Here is a 17,271-nt window from a genome sequence, read left to right as displayed (position 1 = left end):
TATGTACTTAAAATAATATATAAATTACTTGTGCATTTAACATGTCTAATTAAAATGGGGTTGATCGGTTCAGTTTTATAAAGTTCGCAAATAAAACGAAGATTTAGGAATATATTTTACTTAGAAAAACTTTTTCTATTTTCAATGTTTTCAGTTCTTAATCAAAATTTAGGTATCTACTGAGAATATTCATTGTAGAAATTATATCCATCCGTTTAGGTTTAAATAAAGTTGTCTTACAAGCAGATTTATCCTGTGTAATTTAGAACTTATATATTAATCAACTGCAGAACGCTATCGATATATACTTGTCTTACTAACTAATACTTGATATTTACTCTATACTATAGGAAAAGGTCATATGTTCTACGAGAAGTTAACGGAACTCCTCGTGGATGAAAGAGTTACTATGTGTACTGCTATCTACACAAAAAGCACCTTCCACTTTACTAGTTTACAAAATTTAATATTTATTTAAAATGTAATATTTATTTAGGTCTTATTAGTATAAATATATAAAGTATTTGATATACTATATTATTATGTAGTTTCATATTATTGATATATTATATATATATTGATATCGATATATTGACGATATATTTAATAAATTGATATATTTTATTATTATATATGTCATACTATAAGATATTTTTTAAATATTTTATTTTAATATATATTTTATATTATTATAACGTTGAGGCTAGTTGAGTCAGTGTACTTGTATTTTACTCTCTATTAACTGCGAGATTCTTCATAACCCCTCTCTATGCCTTGTCTGAATTATTCTTTAACACTTCGTCAGACTAAACAATAATTGACCTCAGATCTGCATACCTCCCCGAGGACCCTGAAATCATTCTGAGATTCGATAACGCGGTATTGGTAAACCTGTCAGTCTTCGTAAATACTTTCAGGGCTCTATCCTTCTTGTATTTTTTGATATTAAATTTTTTTATATATTATCATATAAATGACACTTTAATGTAGAATCAAAACACTTTCGGAACTCTTATATTATGTTGAAGCTGTTTTGAGCCAGTGCACTTAAGCACATTTACTCTTTCTTAACTCGAGTTATTTTCAAAACCTCTCTTCATATCTTGACTAGATTATTGTTTATCACTTCATCAGACTAAGCAATAACTGACCTCAGATCTGCATACCTCCCCGAGGAGCCTGTAACCATTTTGAGATTTGATAACGCGATGTTGGTAAGTCTGTCAGTTTCGCAATTACTTTCAGGGCTCTATCCTTTACGTATTTTTTGATGGGATCAATCTTGATGTCCCTGAGGACTATTATATTATTATGTTGACTTTATATTATATTAATGAAACCTTAACGAATATTCAAAATTATACATAAATTATTATACATATATGTAGAATAAATATATGTTTCACTACATATATGTCGTTATATATTATTTTATATATACAAATCATATCACTGAGACTTCAATATAGTTTTTGAATTCTATAGAAAATGTATTTAAATTTCTGAAAAGCCAAAGTAATATCTGTACTTGTTTAGATATGAAAATTGTCTTATACTCGTTTATATTGGCCTATGTCGTCTAATATATATCATAAAATATTTCAAATTTAGATTCTATATCAAATTAATTTTTAACGTTCGTTTTGCAGAAAAAAAATAAATTCTTAATATATAAAATATTATTTTTAGTACAGCGGTTTTTATCGAACAGTAGTGAAATTACAACAAACATTTTTTTTAATTACTATAAATTAATTAATTGAAATTTTTAGCTGACCACGCAGTTTCGAGTGCGTGGTTAGTACTCGCATACCCATGGTCAGTGGTCTTCATTATTAAACTTTGGTATATGATATATAATAAAAAATTAATAAATTAAGCATAACATAAAAGATATTAAAATGTAAATGATAAAAAATGATAACGTACCCTCGTCAAACCGTCTTCATCCTGATGTTATTACACAAAATGCCAAGCAGCAAATAAAATTTTAATGAAATTAAAATGGAATTCGAATTTGAAGGCAAGCCAAAGGAAGCAAGAAGGATGATGGTGCAATTGATAAAACAGCATGCAAAGTGCCATAGTGCCAAGTGCCAATATGGAGAAGTTTATAAGACAATTGAAAAAGAGAAATAAAAATAAAAATAAGAATAAAAATAAAAGAAAAATTCTAAATAAAAGATAAAATCAATTTCAATATAAAATAAATTTAAAGAGCATTCAACTCCATAAAAACTTCACTCCAAAACTCCAAAGCTACGACTTCAACTTACCTCCTGCAGTATACGACGCAAACGCAACAATTGCTTTTTAAATTGCAGTACCTCCTGTATCATTGCATTCCGAAATGATTTATCATACAGCATGAGATCGTCCGAGGAGCTGTGTGAGTCCCGTTGATGCAGATGTGTGTTGCGGTGCAATGAGGCATTCGATGCTGTCGAAGCAGAGGAAGCACGTGATGCAGCCACACTGCGTCGTACACTGTGTGCAGACTTGGAACTGTCGGAATCGGCGTTGCTAATGGGACATTGTTGTTGCAGGCGAGAACGATTGAGTAGACGGGTTGCACGTGCGGGCAAGTGAGCACTGAAAAGAAGAAAAAATATTGTGTAATTAATTTAAAAATGTTAATTAAAAAAATAAATGTTAAATTAAAAAAAGATATATAAGAAATTATTGCATTTATCTAACAATCAATAAAGAACAACTAAATGAAATAAATAATTTTATTCAGTATTGCACCTCGGAACCGTTGCATATGTATCTGTTGGCGCACTTGTGGATAAATAATTTGTACATTTAATATTGCTAAAGGCATTTGCGGCAATAGAGTATCTGTTAGTTGCAACAGTTGCTGTTGAAGTTCGCCTTGAACTTTGAGTTTGCGCTAAATTGGCAGTTGCTTTCGGTATGCGTGTATTGTGCTGCTTCTGTTCCTGCTGACTTATTGCTGGTACAATGGACCTATGCGTTTGTTGGTAATAGTTTTGTTCCTTGAAGTGATGGTTTTGCTGCTGCTGCTGCTGCTGCTGTTGTTGGTAGTGGTTTGGCACTTGTTTTATGCCAATTGGTGAGGTTTTTCTTGACCGATTGCTATACTTGGCAAGAAAAATATTTTCAGATGTTTTTAAATCTGTTCGTACGCGTCGTGCTCCTATCGGTGATGTTTTCGCTGATAAATTGGACATGTTGGCTGCAATATACAACTACTACTCCAATGACAGTGGTTTAAATGCATTTGTTTCAACTTTATTTGGTTTTATCTTGAATTTAATAATTCAAATTTAACAACTCAATGCAAAATTTTCATGAAATGCGTTTTTGACACAACAAATTTTTGCACTTTCCTTTTCGTACTGAACTCGCTGTTGTTCTGTCAAAATCGAAATTTCATTGTTGTTGTCCTGCATGACACAATCCGTACATGCGCAGTATATGGAATTAACGGTATTCGAGAACTTAAAGGAAATAGAAAATTCATCCTTCGCCATTTCTGGTGTAATAGTATTTTAATAGTATTTCCAGTAGAGTTGGCCGCAAATATAACAACAACGCATTAATGATACTCTTCTTCTTAAATAGCAAATCCGGAAGGAGTAATTCAGTCTTTAATTAGCAATACTCGAGTAATGACATATAATTATGTTAACACGCACAGTTACTTCACTATATAAAATGTTCATTATATTTATGACGTCGTTTTCTATTTTGGGCAATATTACTTAAAAAAAAAGTGTCCTAGGCACAGCTGTTTAACGTCAACTTGTTGGATTTTTATTTACTATTTGAATATTGTATAATAAACATTTTTTGGAATTTTTTTTATTTTTGTATACCTTGTGATATGATATATAAAAATTCATGTATGTATTCATTTATGTAAAAACTACTAATCATATGACAAATTATTCTATTTTCGAGCTTAATATTATTTTTTATTATTTATTTTACTTTATAAAGAAAACTGAGTACTCAAGAAAAATCATGAAAACTAGAGAAGTCGATAGAAAACGCATTAATAGGTATACGGAAAGGTGTGACATAAAATAGTCATGAAGTGGACATGCGAAAAACTCAAAATAAAAAAAGATAACGAAAAACGCTTATTTTCTGCATTTCATTTATACGATTTCAGTAATGCAACAATGACATATCTATCACGAGCAACAACCGCCAAGAAAATACATAACAGACGATGGAAGAGGTCATGATTTAAGTATAATATAATAGAATGCGACTGGAATAAAACTGTTTGATTACTTTTAAATGGGAGAAACTATCCTTAGTGAATATTATATAGTTTTGGGTTATTTTGATAGGTGAAACTAGAAAATAGTAGTTCCAAGTTAAAAGAAATGAAATATTGACAGATTTATTATTGGGTTATGGGAAAAACCAACAAAAGTGAATGTTTTATAGCTTTAGGGGGATTTTGATAAGTGAAACTCCAAAATATTACTTTCAATTGAAATATTGACAGACTTATTACTGGCATATACGGAAAAATCATCAATAGTGACTATAACAAAGTGTTAGTGATGAATTTAGGGGTTCTATAATTTCATATCTGAGTTTCCGAAGGAAGTAAAAGATTTTGGAGACATATGAGGATTTTCAAAATACAATTATTAAATAACAATAACTTCAACCAAAACTACAAAAATTACGTGAATAATTCATAAAAACAATTGTCGAATCTATTTTAACACCCCTACATGTATAGAAGACAATATATATCATATTTTGTAATAAAAAAATGATCTGGGCTTTCAGAGCCAACATTTCTTGAAGAGGCTTACAACCTACTTTAAAAGACTTTCCAGCTAAAGGTTTTATTAAACTGAAAAAAACAACTTAAAAGTTATTACAGGTATTTTAATAGGACATTTCAGAATTTAGGAATTATTACCTTACTAACCTGGAAATTTACTCTAGACAAATTTGTGATTTTTATATGATTTTATAAAATGAGACCGCAAAGAACTTGCTGAAAGTCAGCTCGGTGCTAATGCATAAGCAAAAGAAATACAAAGGCGGATATCATATATCGGATAAAGAAATAAGACTTGGTAAAGTAGTATCAATACCATAATTTATCGAGAATTACAGATTTGAAAAACCATGAAGGTTACATAATTTATCTATAGGTAGTAAATAGTAGTAAATATCACTATTTAACAATAATAAAATTATTAATAAATAAAAATTTGTAAGAATGACTAATAACACATTCACATTGACTTATTTAGGCGCTTTTGCTTATTATAGCCACTAATGAGAATGATTTATCATACGAAAATCTTACATGTACCTAAATAAGATCATTATTAATGAATGAGTTCATTTAAAACGAAAAATGTCGAATGCAACCCTTAAAAAAAAAATATGTGTCATATGTTTTATATGTAAAATGTAAACAAAGGCACTAAAGAATTAATTATTAAATAAAATCTCTGTATTTATTAATTGATAGATAAAATGTGTTTAAATGATTTCATAAAGCTTTTATTAATTAATAATATATATTACTATTAGTATTATTATTATTGTTAGAGGATGTGGCTCTGCGACCGTCGGATCTATTGTGCCCCCTTCTGGGCTTAAAGTAGCTCTCTAAACGCTGTTGGTCAATACAAAAAGTAGTATAGAACATACTTAACAAGATTTTATTGCCTCTTGAGAGAGATTACATCCATTAATTTTATTCATAACACATTGATTTTTTGAGATTCGGCTACAATTAAATTTACAACACAAATTTTTCGAAGTAAAACCTAACTCTGAACATCTTTAAGACATTGTTTTGATTTGAGTGTCTTCCTTATCGTCAGTCGCCGTATTTTTTGCGACTCTGAGAGAAAATAGACAAACTATTTAAAAAAATACGGTGCATTCCTCTTTCAGAAAATGTAAAATATAATCATTAAAATTTTTTACACGCGGAAATATAATAAGTATATTTAATCAAGCAAATGAATATAAAAATTAAAATAACTTTTACTCTTTAACGATTTTAAGATCATAATACAGAATAATTAGAAAATATTTAGTTGAAAAAGTTCAGGAAATCTATTAGAGTATTTTTTATAGTGTACCAGCAAATACAACTATTTAGTTGGTACACAAAAACTATTATAAATATGTGTGTATTATAATTATTATAAATAAGTATATTTTATTTATGTTAAAAGTAAAATATATGCATTAAATACACTTTTCTAAACATGAATTATTTTTTAAAAATGTAATAAATATTATAGAGTACGATTTGCCTCAGGTGTAAATACATAAATAAACTTTAACTTTATTGCCAATAAATTTAACACATAATTTGTCATAAAAACCGAACTTAACTGCAAAACATAAAATTCATTTTAATGTATTTTCAATTTTAACAAATATTTTTAAAACTTTCATAGATACAAAAATATAAAGTTTAAGTAGTTTTCCTACCTAATAAAATGCAAATACAGTACCGCGATAACGGGGTAGCTGGTCCGGTTATACGGGAAAACTCTTATACGAAGAGATCCCGTTACTCATTCCGTAATACACACAGCAAAGGTACTCGGAGCTTCATGTACAAATCCCCGAGTTATAGGGGGGAATGCCCGTGTTATACGGGAGATTGAAATCGCGAAATATGAAAACGCGTTATAAGAGTACCGCATTATAGGGGGGATTACTGTATTTATACTAAAATATTGAGAATTAGGGATCTCTCATTTCATCTCTAACCTATTACCTATCTTCTTTGCTATTACTTTCTAAATTGCAGTGCATTTTTCATTGATAACAAAGAGGTTTTTTATGAGTGGTACTAAATCGTTTATATTTCAAAAACTTCTACTAAATAAATTGAGGTCTTCTATACTATTAAAAATGTGAAAAATGTTCTTCTTAATTATAAATATATACCATCTTTAAGAAGAAATTTCCTTCCTAATGTTTTAGTTTGCAGTGTTTTATTATTCAACACAGTTTTTCTTTTTAAGATAATTAAATACTTTATAATTAATTTATTTAATGCGAGTATACATATCTTTTAAATAACTGACAAACTGTATGTATTTATATGAAAAAATTACAAAAAACTAAATACATAAAATTAGTTAACATTACTTATAGAGAGAAAGTCGGATTGATTAATTGTTTTTGATTTTAATTAGTCGGGCTGTTTAGTGAAGTATTTCTGTTATGGAATTTCTTTAAGAGAAGCTGCACTATGTGAAACAGTGAAACATCTGAGACAATACTTTTTTACTATTTACTAGCTTTAAGTGATTCCCATTAGTTTGTTTTATTAAAACATTTAAAATTAATTACTAAACCATCTAAAACAATGGCAAGACAAAGACACTAAACTCACTGCAAGTACTAACAATCCAAATCCAATAAAAAACGTTGTCATTCAAAAGATTACAGATAATTTAACATTTTTTAAAAAACTTGAAGAAGGTTCTTATATCTAAAAAAACAACATTTAGTTAAGTAGTAACAAACTAAGTTGTCAAATTAAGTTGAAGAATACCACATTTTTTCCAAAAAACTTTCTATGTCACAAAGTGCGAATAGATGGTGATAAATATATCATTCCACAACAATGTAACATCGTCCCAAATTGTAATCAAGGTGACAAATTCATAATCTGGATAAGAAAAATTCTTGGAAAGAAAAATAAATCAACCACATTTACTTTTTCTGTCAATTTGGTTTTTAAGACATCACAGCATTTAAATTATCAAGTTTTTAAAAAATATTATTATTATAACATATTTTTAACCCAACCAGATCGGTCTAAATAGATTATTTTAAAAAGCCAAAAAAAAAAGTGTTATTACATTTTTGATCACACGTGCCATAGGGCCGTAAACTGATAAGAATCGCTAGTGTTCCACATAAATTTTCATATGTGACACTTGAAAACGCGTGCTATAGGTTCATAAACAAAGTCCTAGATCGCTAACTTTTGATGTTTTCAACAAATCCTATATATATATAATAATAGTATATATACTAAATCTTATTATTCACTTTTCGGGAACATTAACACATTAGTACATTTCTGAGTACTGAGCGCAAAAAATTCATTTCCATCTGAGTAGTCGAGTGACTTTGTAAATAAAATCTGGTGACCAAGGAGGGAAACTAATGAAGAAACAGATTACTAAAAAAAATTGTCAGACGGTGAAAAGGTTAATTCACATTCCGATCTTAAAAAATTACTTCCTGGGAGTGTATCCTCTAATATTTTGATAACTTTAAAAAACATATTTGACAGTAAGTAATATGAAAACTGAATATTTTGTATACAATTTGTCTCATAAATTGTCTTTGTAGGGATTGTTTGCCCACTAAAAGCATAAATATAGTTATGAATTGGTAGTCATAATAACCACATTTGTAAAAGTCCGATCCTGAAATCTTTAAAAAGGTGTTGATACAACAAAATTCCAGTTTTAAATCATAAAGCAAGCTGCTATCGGTTATACGATGTTGGTGTGAGAAATGCATCTTCTCAGAACATATACTTGCGACATACAAATTACCGTTGGATTAACCATTATAGACATATCGAGACCAAACTCTGTACTCATTTTTGTATGGCTAGCCTTTCATTCAATTTATTTATTCGAGACCACTTCCGATCTCATGTGGAAGTTAAAACTTGCACTCATTTGAATATAGATAAATAGATAGCTATCTGTTATTCAATATATTTTTCCCAAAGCACTATAATCTCTTTATAATGTCAAACCTTGCACTCATTTAAATTTAAGTAACTTTCTAACATATATATACATTAAGCCTTTGTGAATCGCATGCGGATGTCGAACCTTGCACTTATTGGACAATGTGTGGTGGCTATATCTAGCTGATATTCAATATATTATATAGTACTATAAATCCTATATAGATTTCAAACCGTGCGATTATTTCAATTTACCCAGTTAACTAACATTCAACTGCGGTATTTATCCCCACCCATTATTAATCCACTTTGTTGTTTTTAGGATTGGAAAAAATGTTGAAAGATCTGTGGTTTATTAAAAAGGAAGTAGCTTATAAAATAAATTAATTATCTTTAAATTTATTAAGAATTTTACTTTAATCTTAATTTTGAGTCCAGAGGTCCAGCCATTAATTGAACTAAAAAACTGAAGCTCTGTCACAACCATAAGCTGATAAGCGTTTCTGAGACTACAAGCCCATGTCGTCAGTATAATACCGGCATATTCTTCACTGCTAAAACTTATTGATCACAGTGTTATCTCAAAGTTACTTTAAATAAATGATGCTCCTTTCTTTTTAATAGTTTTTACTTCATTAAATGCTAAATAGAGACTATAGAGTCATTTCTTCATAGTAACTTGTAGTTTCTTCCATTGCACATCAAGAATTACGTGTCGTATTGTTTGTTCAGCACTTCAAGAAGTTTGAGATGTAAATTTTGAATGACTTTCACTTATTTTGTAATTTGTTAAAAAAAAACAACAACACACAAAGTAATACATATAAATGCAGTTGCATGCTGTGAATTAACTATCGTTATGTGTTTTATATTGTATATACTTAATAAGCTAATGAAGCAATTTAGACTCTTCAAAATCTTACAAAAATAGTGAAAATCTGTCAATTGTGTTGTGCATCTGTGGCCAGGCCAGCACATGTCGTACTTAATTGATACATGACAGGAAACGCAGTGCAATATATCATCGCTTTGGTCAGCGTGTCATTGGCAATTAAACAAATAAATCTTCTCACGCATTTCTTTATGCTTTTGTGCATTCCAAAGCCTATCTTGGGCTTTCCACGCTCAGTTAAGCTCCACTTTTTTTTTTTTAATTTGTATAGCACTAAAAATGCGTATAAATCTTTTTTCCAATTTTTTTTTTTTTGTTTTGTATAATTATAATTTTGTTTATATTGTTAAGTCATTTGGTTTCAACAATCTTGAAAATTTTTTTTTATACCTTCGTTTTGAAGAGAAAAAAAAACTTATAATTAAAGATCTTTTATCTGCGAGCAAAAGTTGAAACTTTTTTTGGCTTAAGACGTTTTCATGCTTGAAGCTCAAAGATATGTAACTCTTACTTAAATAAAAATTTATGTGTTTTATATTATTCAACATTTTTCTTTGGGGCCTTTTATTTTTTTGATATGCTGGTATATGCATCTCTAAGCGGATACATAAATACCTTAGAGAAAAAAAATTAAGTAGCAGCTTTTCCGTTCGTTATGATTTAATAAATCTTATTATAATTTATTTGATATGATGATACCAGGTAGCAAACGATTTAGGTCTTTGGATACCAAAGGTGCCGTATGCATTCAACTACAAATGGAGTGTAAACCTTCACTTATTTAGCCTCTATGCAGTTGTAAATCAATTTAAGTATGTTTAGAGGATAGAAAAATTTTACAGATTAGTTTGATACGCCATTTAAGCATAAAAATTTCATAGCTGAGAATGTAAATACTTTATTGACGATTTGTGAAATTTTTCTAAACTTATTTTTAGAAATTTTAACAGTTCAATATACTGTTTTAGTATATAAGAAATGCACATTTTTTTATGAGAAATATGCATTTGTATGCTTAGTTTCACTAAAATTAGTTATAGTCAAAGTAAATCAAATTTTGAAAGCATAAACATTAAAAAAAACCAAAAATTTAAGACTTTTGTTGAAAAATTTCGCCACATAAATTCAATTTTTAATATATTTTATGTATAATTTTGAAAGTAAAAAATTATAAAAAAGTAAACACCTTTGTATGAGTGTGTAGCGTTTAGTAAAGTCTCAAACATTACTATTCGCCAGCTAGAAATTGTTCACAGCCAGGCTCTGAGAAGACTCTTCAAGGTACTTTTCAAGGTTATGACGAATGATATGCTCAGGGACCTCAAGATTGAACCGATGAAAAAATACATAAAGGATAGAGCCCTGAAATTATTTACGAAAACTGAAAGGCTTACCAAAAAGCCTGTCAGTCGAAACTCAGAATGGTTACCGTTTCCTCGGGGAGGTATGCATATCTGATGTCAATTATTGCTTAGTCTGATGAAGTCTTAAACAATAATCCAGTCAAGGCGTAGGGAGCGGTTATGAAGAAAGCTCGCTGTTAATAGAGAGTAAAAGTGCTCAAGTGCACTGACTCAACTAGCCTTAACATAATAATAAATATTATAACTAAAGACTTTTTTGAACGAATTTCTTATGGAAATGATTTATTGTTAGGAAGGAAATGAAGGTAAAAAATAAATAGTTTTTTACTAAAAAAATTTAAAAATATTATTTTCAGTAATAAATTTTAAATATTTTTCCCACATTTTTAATTAAAAAAACATGTAAAAATATATTAAATTATGCAATAAAATTAATAACAAAAAATTTAATTTTACACAGAAAATTCCTAATGCATCTAACAAGTGCACTTAGCTGACTTTAATTGCAGTTAAATATTTATTGACATCTCAACATCGCCTTGTGACAGCGCTACATGGAGTATAAATTTTTTTTACCGCTTGCCGGCCGCTGTGTCTGTCACTGGAAACTGTCAAAGCGATTTTATGGTCAAAATGTTACGCACGCAGCGACACCATTTCCACAATGTGGGTTTGCTTTCAGCCGGTTGCGATACATGCTTTGCGATATTATGTGCGCGATTGCAATGATCACGGCAACCGCACTCGTAACTGTAATTTACTATATCTTTTTATAATGGCATAATATCATTTTAAACAAATACTTTCATGTATCTTTTTCATGTATTTTCTTCTCTTTAATTTCTGTGCGCAATTGTTTGGAAAACTGCATGACATGGCCTAACATAAAGATACTTGTGAAAAACATCAGCTTATATCTGATCTGCAGATCTAAAAATTATGTTGGCAAAAAAAATATATATTGTATATAAAATATCTTTATTATTATGTATAATTTATTTCAATTTTCTATTGCAAAATTAATGTTATTTTAAATCCGTTTTTACTATTATTTTCTATCACGCCGCAATATTTCTGCGCAAGATACTTTTAATTTTTTCAATAATATATGACAACGAATATGTGTGTAGTTTTCTGCTGATTATGGACTTCGTGAAACTAACATAAATTATTGACATTATTTTCATTTTTACTTCAAATCAAAGTTTACAGATATTGGTTTAAAATGACCAAATATTAATATTACAAAAAGATTTATATTAGATTTACTAAGAAAATAAATTCATGATTGAAATAAATAATTATAAAGTGAGATTTTATTATGTTATATATAATATATAATATGTAAAATATTATTAAAGTTCAATAATTTATATATATATATATAATTAAAATGTTATCTGTAATAGTGTTATGTCTGAGCGTACTATTCAACCGATTGTCAGAAAAATATATACATTGAAAAGATAATTTCTAGCCTTTAGAATGTTTAGAAAAAAAAAATCAAAAAAATATTAATGTATATGAATTTTACAGAGACATCAATATTAAATTGATTTATTTTAAATTAAATATTAAATTTTTTTTTCATTTATTAAAACTATTGTGAAATTTCCCAACAGTCGGTACTGTGGCCAGAAGAATCACATTGCACTAAATTCCACTTTTAATTACACAAATCCCTTTAAAGCTTTGTAAACAAAGTCCAGAAATAAATTTGGAGAAGAACTCTAAAAACTATCATCCTCACTACAAAAGTTGTGGAAACCCGCAGGAGAAAGAAAACATAATACATTTTCTCTGTGACTGCCCGGCTTTGGCGTCCAGAAGGAAGATACTTCTTTAATTGTTTATCAGACTGTTCATCGGTGAAGACGAAAGACTTATTAAAATAATTAAATTCGGTGAGATGGATTTAGTCTCTATTCTATAGAGACTATTCTATAGTATAGAACTGGGGTTCTTGCGAGGAATGTGGTAGCAAAACGGCGAAAAATCGCTAACTATGGTACAAGTTACCTAATGGCCTGTCACTGCAACCAACCAACCAAATAAACTATTAAACAGTAAAATTTAATTTTATTCAATTGATTTGTTCTTGAATATCGTTTAGAGTATACTTTTAATATTTTTTGAGGTGAGTGAATTTATTGTGAATTAGATTTCCTTTTTTGAACATATTATGTTCTCAATATAAGATTAATTTTTCCTATTGAAACCAATGCCGCCAGAGCGAGAAAATACTACGGAGGCGTATGCGGCAAATCAGCTTAGATCGTAGAAAGGAAAAAAGCGAAGCATGATTGCAAGATAATCGCTTAAGACATAATCGATTAAGGATAATCGTTTTTTCTTCTTGAGTTTTGCGTAACTTAAATAATTTTGAATACACAAACTAAAATTTATATAATATAGAATAAAACTCAACGTACACCGCCCATAAGTCACTTGTGCATCTCTAAAGTTCTTGCTTTTAAGATATCCACCCTGTAAATGTTTTGGTTTCCTTAAGTTTTTTCTATTATTTTTGCATTCTTAATTTATAATCATTATGAATAGTTTACAGCTCATACGAGTACAATAAGTAGCTGTAACTAGTTCAGTTAGCATCATAGCTACACAGTTCCTAACTATACAGTTTCACAACTTCCTTCCATCATTCACTGTTTTTTGCGTTTGTTTTCATTTGCTGGTATTAATCTATCTGAGATCTTACACCTCATGTTATTCTCAGTTTTTATCATTTCCTTATCCTTCCATATTTGCTTTTCTCTTTTTATGATGGTAGCCTTTCTTTTAAAATATAAATCATATCCTATTTAGTTAAGTAATGCTTTCTCGGCTCTAAGCTTTGTTTTTATGTGATGTGTTTCAATATCTTTTTTATGCATTAAGGGAAATGCACAGGTGTGGTTGGTTGTAAATTTCGCTTTGGTTTAAATTCGCTTAAGTTTATGGTTCGCTTACGGTACGTAGCGGATAACTTAATCAAGTAATGGTATAGTATATGTTATATTTATCGTATATATCGTGTCATGTATCGTATATATTTGATACGAAAGATTCCATTTTCCTCGATCGGTGCAAATATTTTACGTATTTACTTTCTTTTAAATAAAAATAGCTTATTCATTCTACATCTAATAATCTCCGAGCTTTACACCCTTAAGTTACTATGCCCATATTATTGTTACATACATATAACAGTAGTTCTTTTTTTCTTGATATTTTTTCAAATAACATAAGCTTCTCCATGCTATAGTAGGATCTATATCCAGATAGAATACAATGTTCATTATTCTGGGTGAACTGTATTTTAATAACACTTCAGCGTTACAAAGTAAGTAAGTATTTGTAGTTATTTATCTGGGTTCATATGTGATTTGTATTGTTTGTTAATTTAATAGTTTTGAAAATTTTATGACTCCCGTCAATTTCTTCCTAAAAAATCTGGACAACTGCGCAATAAAGTACCCGGATTTTGTAAATAAAACACAAATATAAATTTTATTCCAAATTTATTTTATCTCCTTCAAAATATGCTCCTTCTGAAGCGATACACATATGCCAACGCTTAACCCAATCTTCCACACACTTTTCGTAGGCCCGTGAAGGTATGCCTTTTAGTTCCTTCAGCGAATTCTCTTTTACCGATTCAATCGACTCAAAACGCTTACCAAGAAAGGGCAATTTGAGTTTCGGGAACAGGAAAAAGTCGCACGGCGCCAGATCTGGCGAATATGGTACCTGAGCGACGACCGTGGTGGCGTGTTTGGTCAAAAAATCGGGTACAACAAGAATTTTCCATAGTAAAAATCGCTAAATGCACTTGAGGTAGTCTGACATTAACAGCTGCTGTAAACAAACTAATTGACACATAGCGCTCAAATTTGTACCATATATCAAGAAAGGGTGTACCAACATAAAAAAACTTTTTTGAAGAAGGTCTATTACTTAAGGAGTAGTTAACAAACAACAAAGGAGTAGTTAACTGTTTGAGCAGAAGGTAGATAACAGCTCAATAATATACAGTATAGATAGCATGCATTTATGTGGACTATATGTAAACTTTTAATATATTTTTTTGCAAAAGTCAATTTATTTAAGTGAAAATGTAATATATTTAAAATATAAAAGAACCAGACTTCGGTTTAGAATACAATAGAGTAAAAATTTTTTTAATTAAAATTAATTTTTATTACTCTGTTGCATATTTTAATTTTATATATGTTCACTTGTTTGACAGTTAATGGAAATAATGCACTTTAAATCGTGTGAACATGAACCTGTGCCATTAAAGACTGCAACACGGCAACCGGTCACAAACATGCAAGTGGCAGGAAATCTGAAGCACATAAAACTGTTATAAAAAAGTATCTTGATCGATGGTTGCATTGCTTTATTGTCCGCAATTTCATGATCATTAGTTTTTCTTTCAAGTTGAGAAATACTTGGGCTCGTATACATTTTTTCTAGACATTAGCAATGTAGATTCTATGAAGAATTAACAACGCATGCGTCTAAACTTAAAAAAAGTTAAAGTTGTAACTTGAAATTTTCAGTTGCGTTTTTGTTTTTTGTTTTAGAGCGAAATAAATGGAGTACTGCCGCTGTCTGTGAGGTTATTGTTACTTCAGCTATTACTGATGCTGAAAATACCAGCCAACATTTTATCATGAAGGTTGTCTCGAACGCCTTTGCACTCGTTGGAATTTTTCTCTGGAATTATACATTGTACACATATATAAACTCTACTGTACATAAAGCAAGTTTACTATTTATATGTAACATCACTTCATAAGCTGCTGCCATATAAGAGTACATTGATCTTCGGTATAGCAAAAGAAGTTGATGGTTCGCATATTTTTAATAATTTCAGTCTTTTTTAACTCCAACTCTTTTTCATTATTTAGAAAAAAATAAAAATTATTATTACAGTCTTTTGTATTTTAATGAGCATTTATGGTGGTCATAACATATTTTACAAATTGTTAGTTAAACATTATAATTTTTGTTTAGTTTTTTTTAAAGTTTAAATAAATTAAAGTGTTTACCAATTCACAGCGGGATTGATCTCCACCAGTAAAGCTCCATCAGTATCGCGCATATTCGAAATATATTAACTTCAACTCGCTTCACTTCACTTTAAAATTGTTTACAGAATCGCTTAGACAAAAACACGCACTTCAATATTTCATATCATTTTTTGTTATTATTAAAATTATTTAAATTATTTAATTCATTTTTTTTTATTTTGTTTGAGTTTCTTTATACGAGCACTTATGAGTTTAAAGACAATACTAAAGTATACATCTGTTGTTCAATAACTACAACCTTTGCGGTTATTCATTCATATCTGTTGTAGTTCTCGTCTATACGCTCTTGAAAACTATAAAATATAATGATTTGCTTAATGTATCTTTTCATTATTAAAGTTTTTTTCCCGCCGCCACGCCACAACATTGAACTTAAACTAATGCAACCCAAAAGACGTTTTCATCTATTGGCAGCGCCATAAATTAGCTTGGCTCTTGTGAGTGGTTGTATCTTTTGTACTTCATTTAAAGACATTTGTATATCTTTGACTGTGAAATAGTTTTCTTTACCGCTGTGCATTGTAACACAAAACCAGTAGTTATCCATAATAAAAGTATATAGAAATCGTTATTAAAAACTCGTGTAATGAGTGCGCATAAATTACTTCATTTCATTACTTTATACTATTTTATACTATTTTATATTTCACTGCCTTTACTGGGTGAGTGAGATCAGGCATGAAAAAGGTGCTGAAACTGCACTTAGTCAGTGGTTAAGGAAATACTTGTAAGCCATAAACTAATATATAAACTGAATTAAGAAATCATATCTAACCATAGTAAATCGATATACAAACTATGTATATAGGTATATCCACACAAGTTGACCGCAAAGCAGCGGCAAATATATTGCTCATTGGTCAGGAAATTATAGAAAGCAAATAATATTTCCTTTAATTGAATTAAGTAGAAGAAATATTAAAAAATTAAGTCACACTTAAATACCAAACAAAGTGAAGTTAAAGCGGATTGATTTTATTAAATGTTAATTAACATAATGAAATTAATTTCATTTCAGTTATTCTTATTTCTTACTAATGTTGATTTTTGTTACAAATGTATTCATTTTATTTTGTCACGCAACAATCTATATTATAATATATAGATTAATATTAATGAGTAAATAGGAATTATGCGACTTGAAAGAGTTATAACTGCACATCATATAGCTTTGCTTATTGTTGTTGTAACCTGCTAAGAACTACTTGTACAGTCCCTTTG

At 29.3% G+C, this 17,271-nt stretch overlaps 1 protein-coding gene across 5 annotated transcripts in view; it reads right to left on the bottom strand.

Annotated features, from left to right (window-relative positions):
• LOC119665970 (myb-like protein P) overlaps nt 1-16,156 on the bottom strand; it is a 31,548-nt gene extending 15,392 nt beyond the window's left edge. For 2 of the 5 annotated variants that reach the window (XM_038075250.1, XM_038075246.1), the window contains exons 1-3: nt 16,009-16,156; nt 2,277-2,592; nt 1,930-1,950 (exon numbers count right to left, since the gene is read on the bottom strand). In XM_038075250.1, the coding sequence (XP_037931178.1) occupies nt 1,930-1,950; nt 2,277-2,592; nt 16,009-16,061 (390 nt within the window). In that variant the 5' untranslated portion in view covers nt 16,062-16,156. The remainder of the gene's footprint in view (nt 1-1,929; nt 1,951-2,276; nt 2,593-16,008) is intronic. The other 3 variants (XM_038075230.1, XM_038075233.1, XM_038075241.1) reach the window with 2 other exon arrangements.
• Between the last annotated feature and the right edge of the window lie 1,115 nt (nt 16,157-17,271).

Source organism: Teleopsis dalmanni, chromosome 1 (genome assembly GCF_002237135.1).
Source record: "Teleopsis dalmanni isolate 2A chromosome 1, ASM223713v2, whole genome shotgun sequence".
In the NCBI taxonomy this organism is placed as follows: Eukaryota; Metazoa; Arthropoda; class Insecta; order Diptera; family Diopsidae; genus Teleopsis; species Teleopsis dalmanni.
Note: the sequence above shows the minus strand (reverse complement) of the source record. Positions and strands in the feature narration are given on the sequence as shown.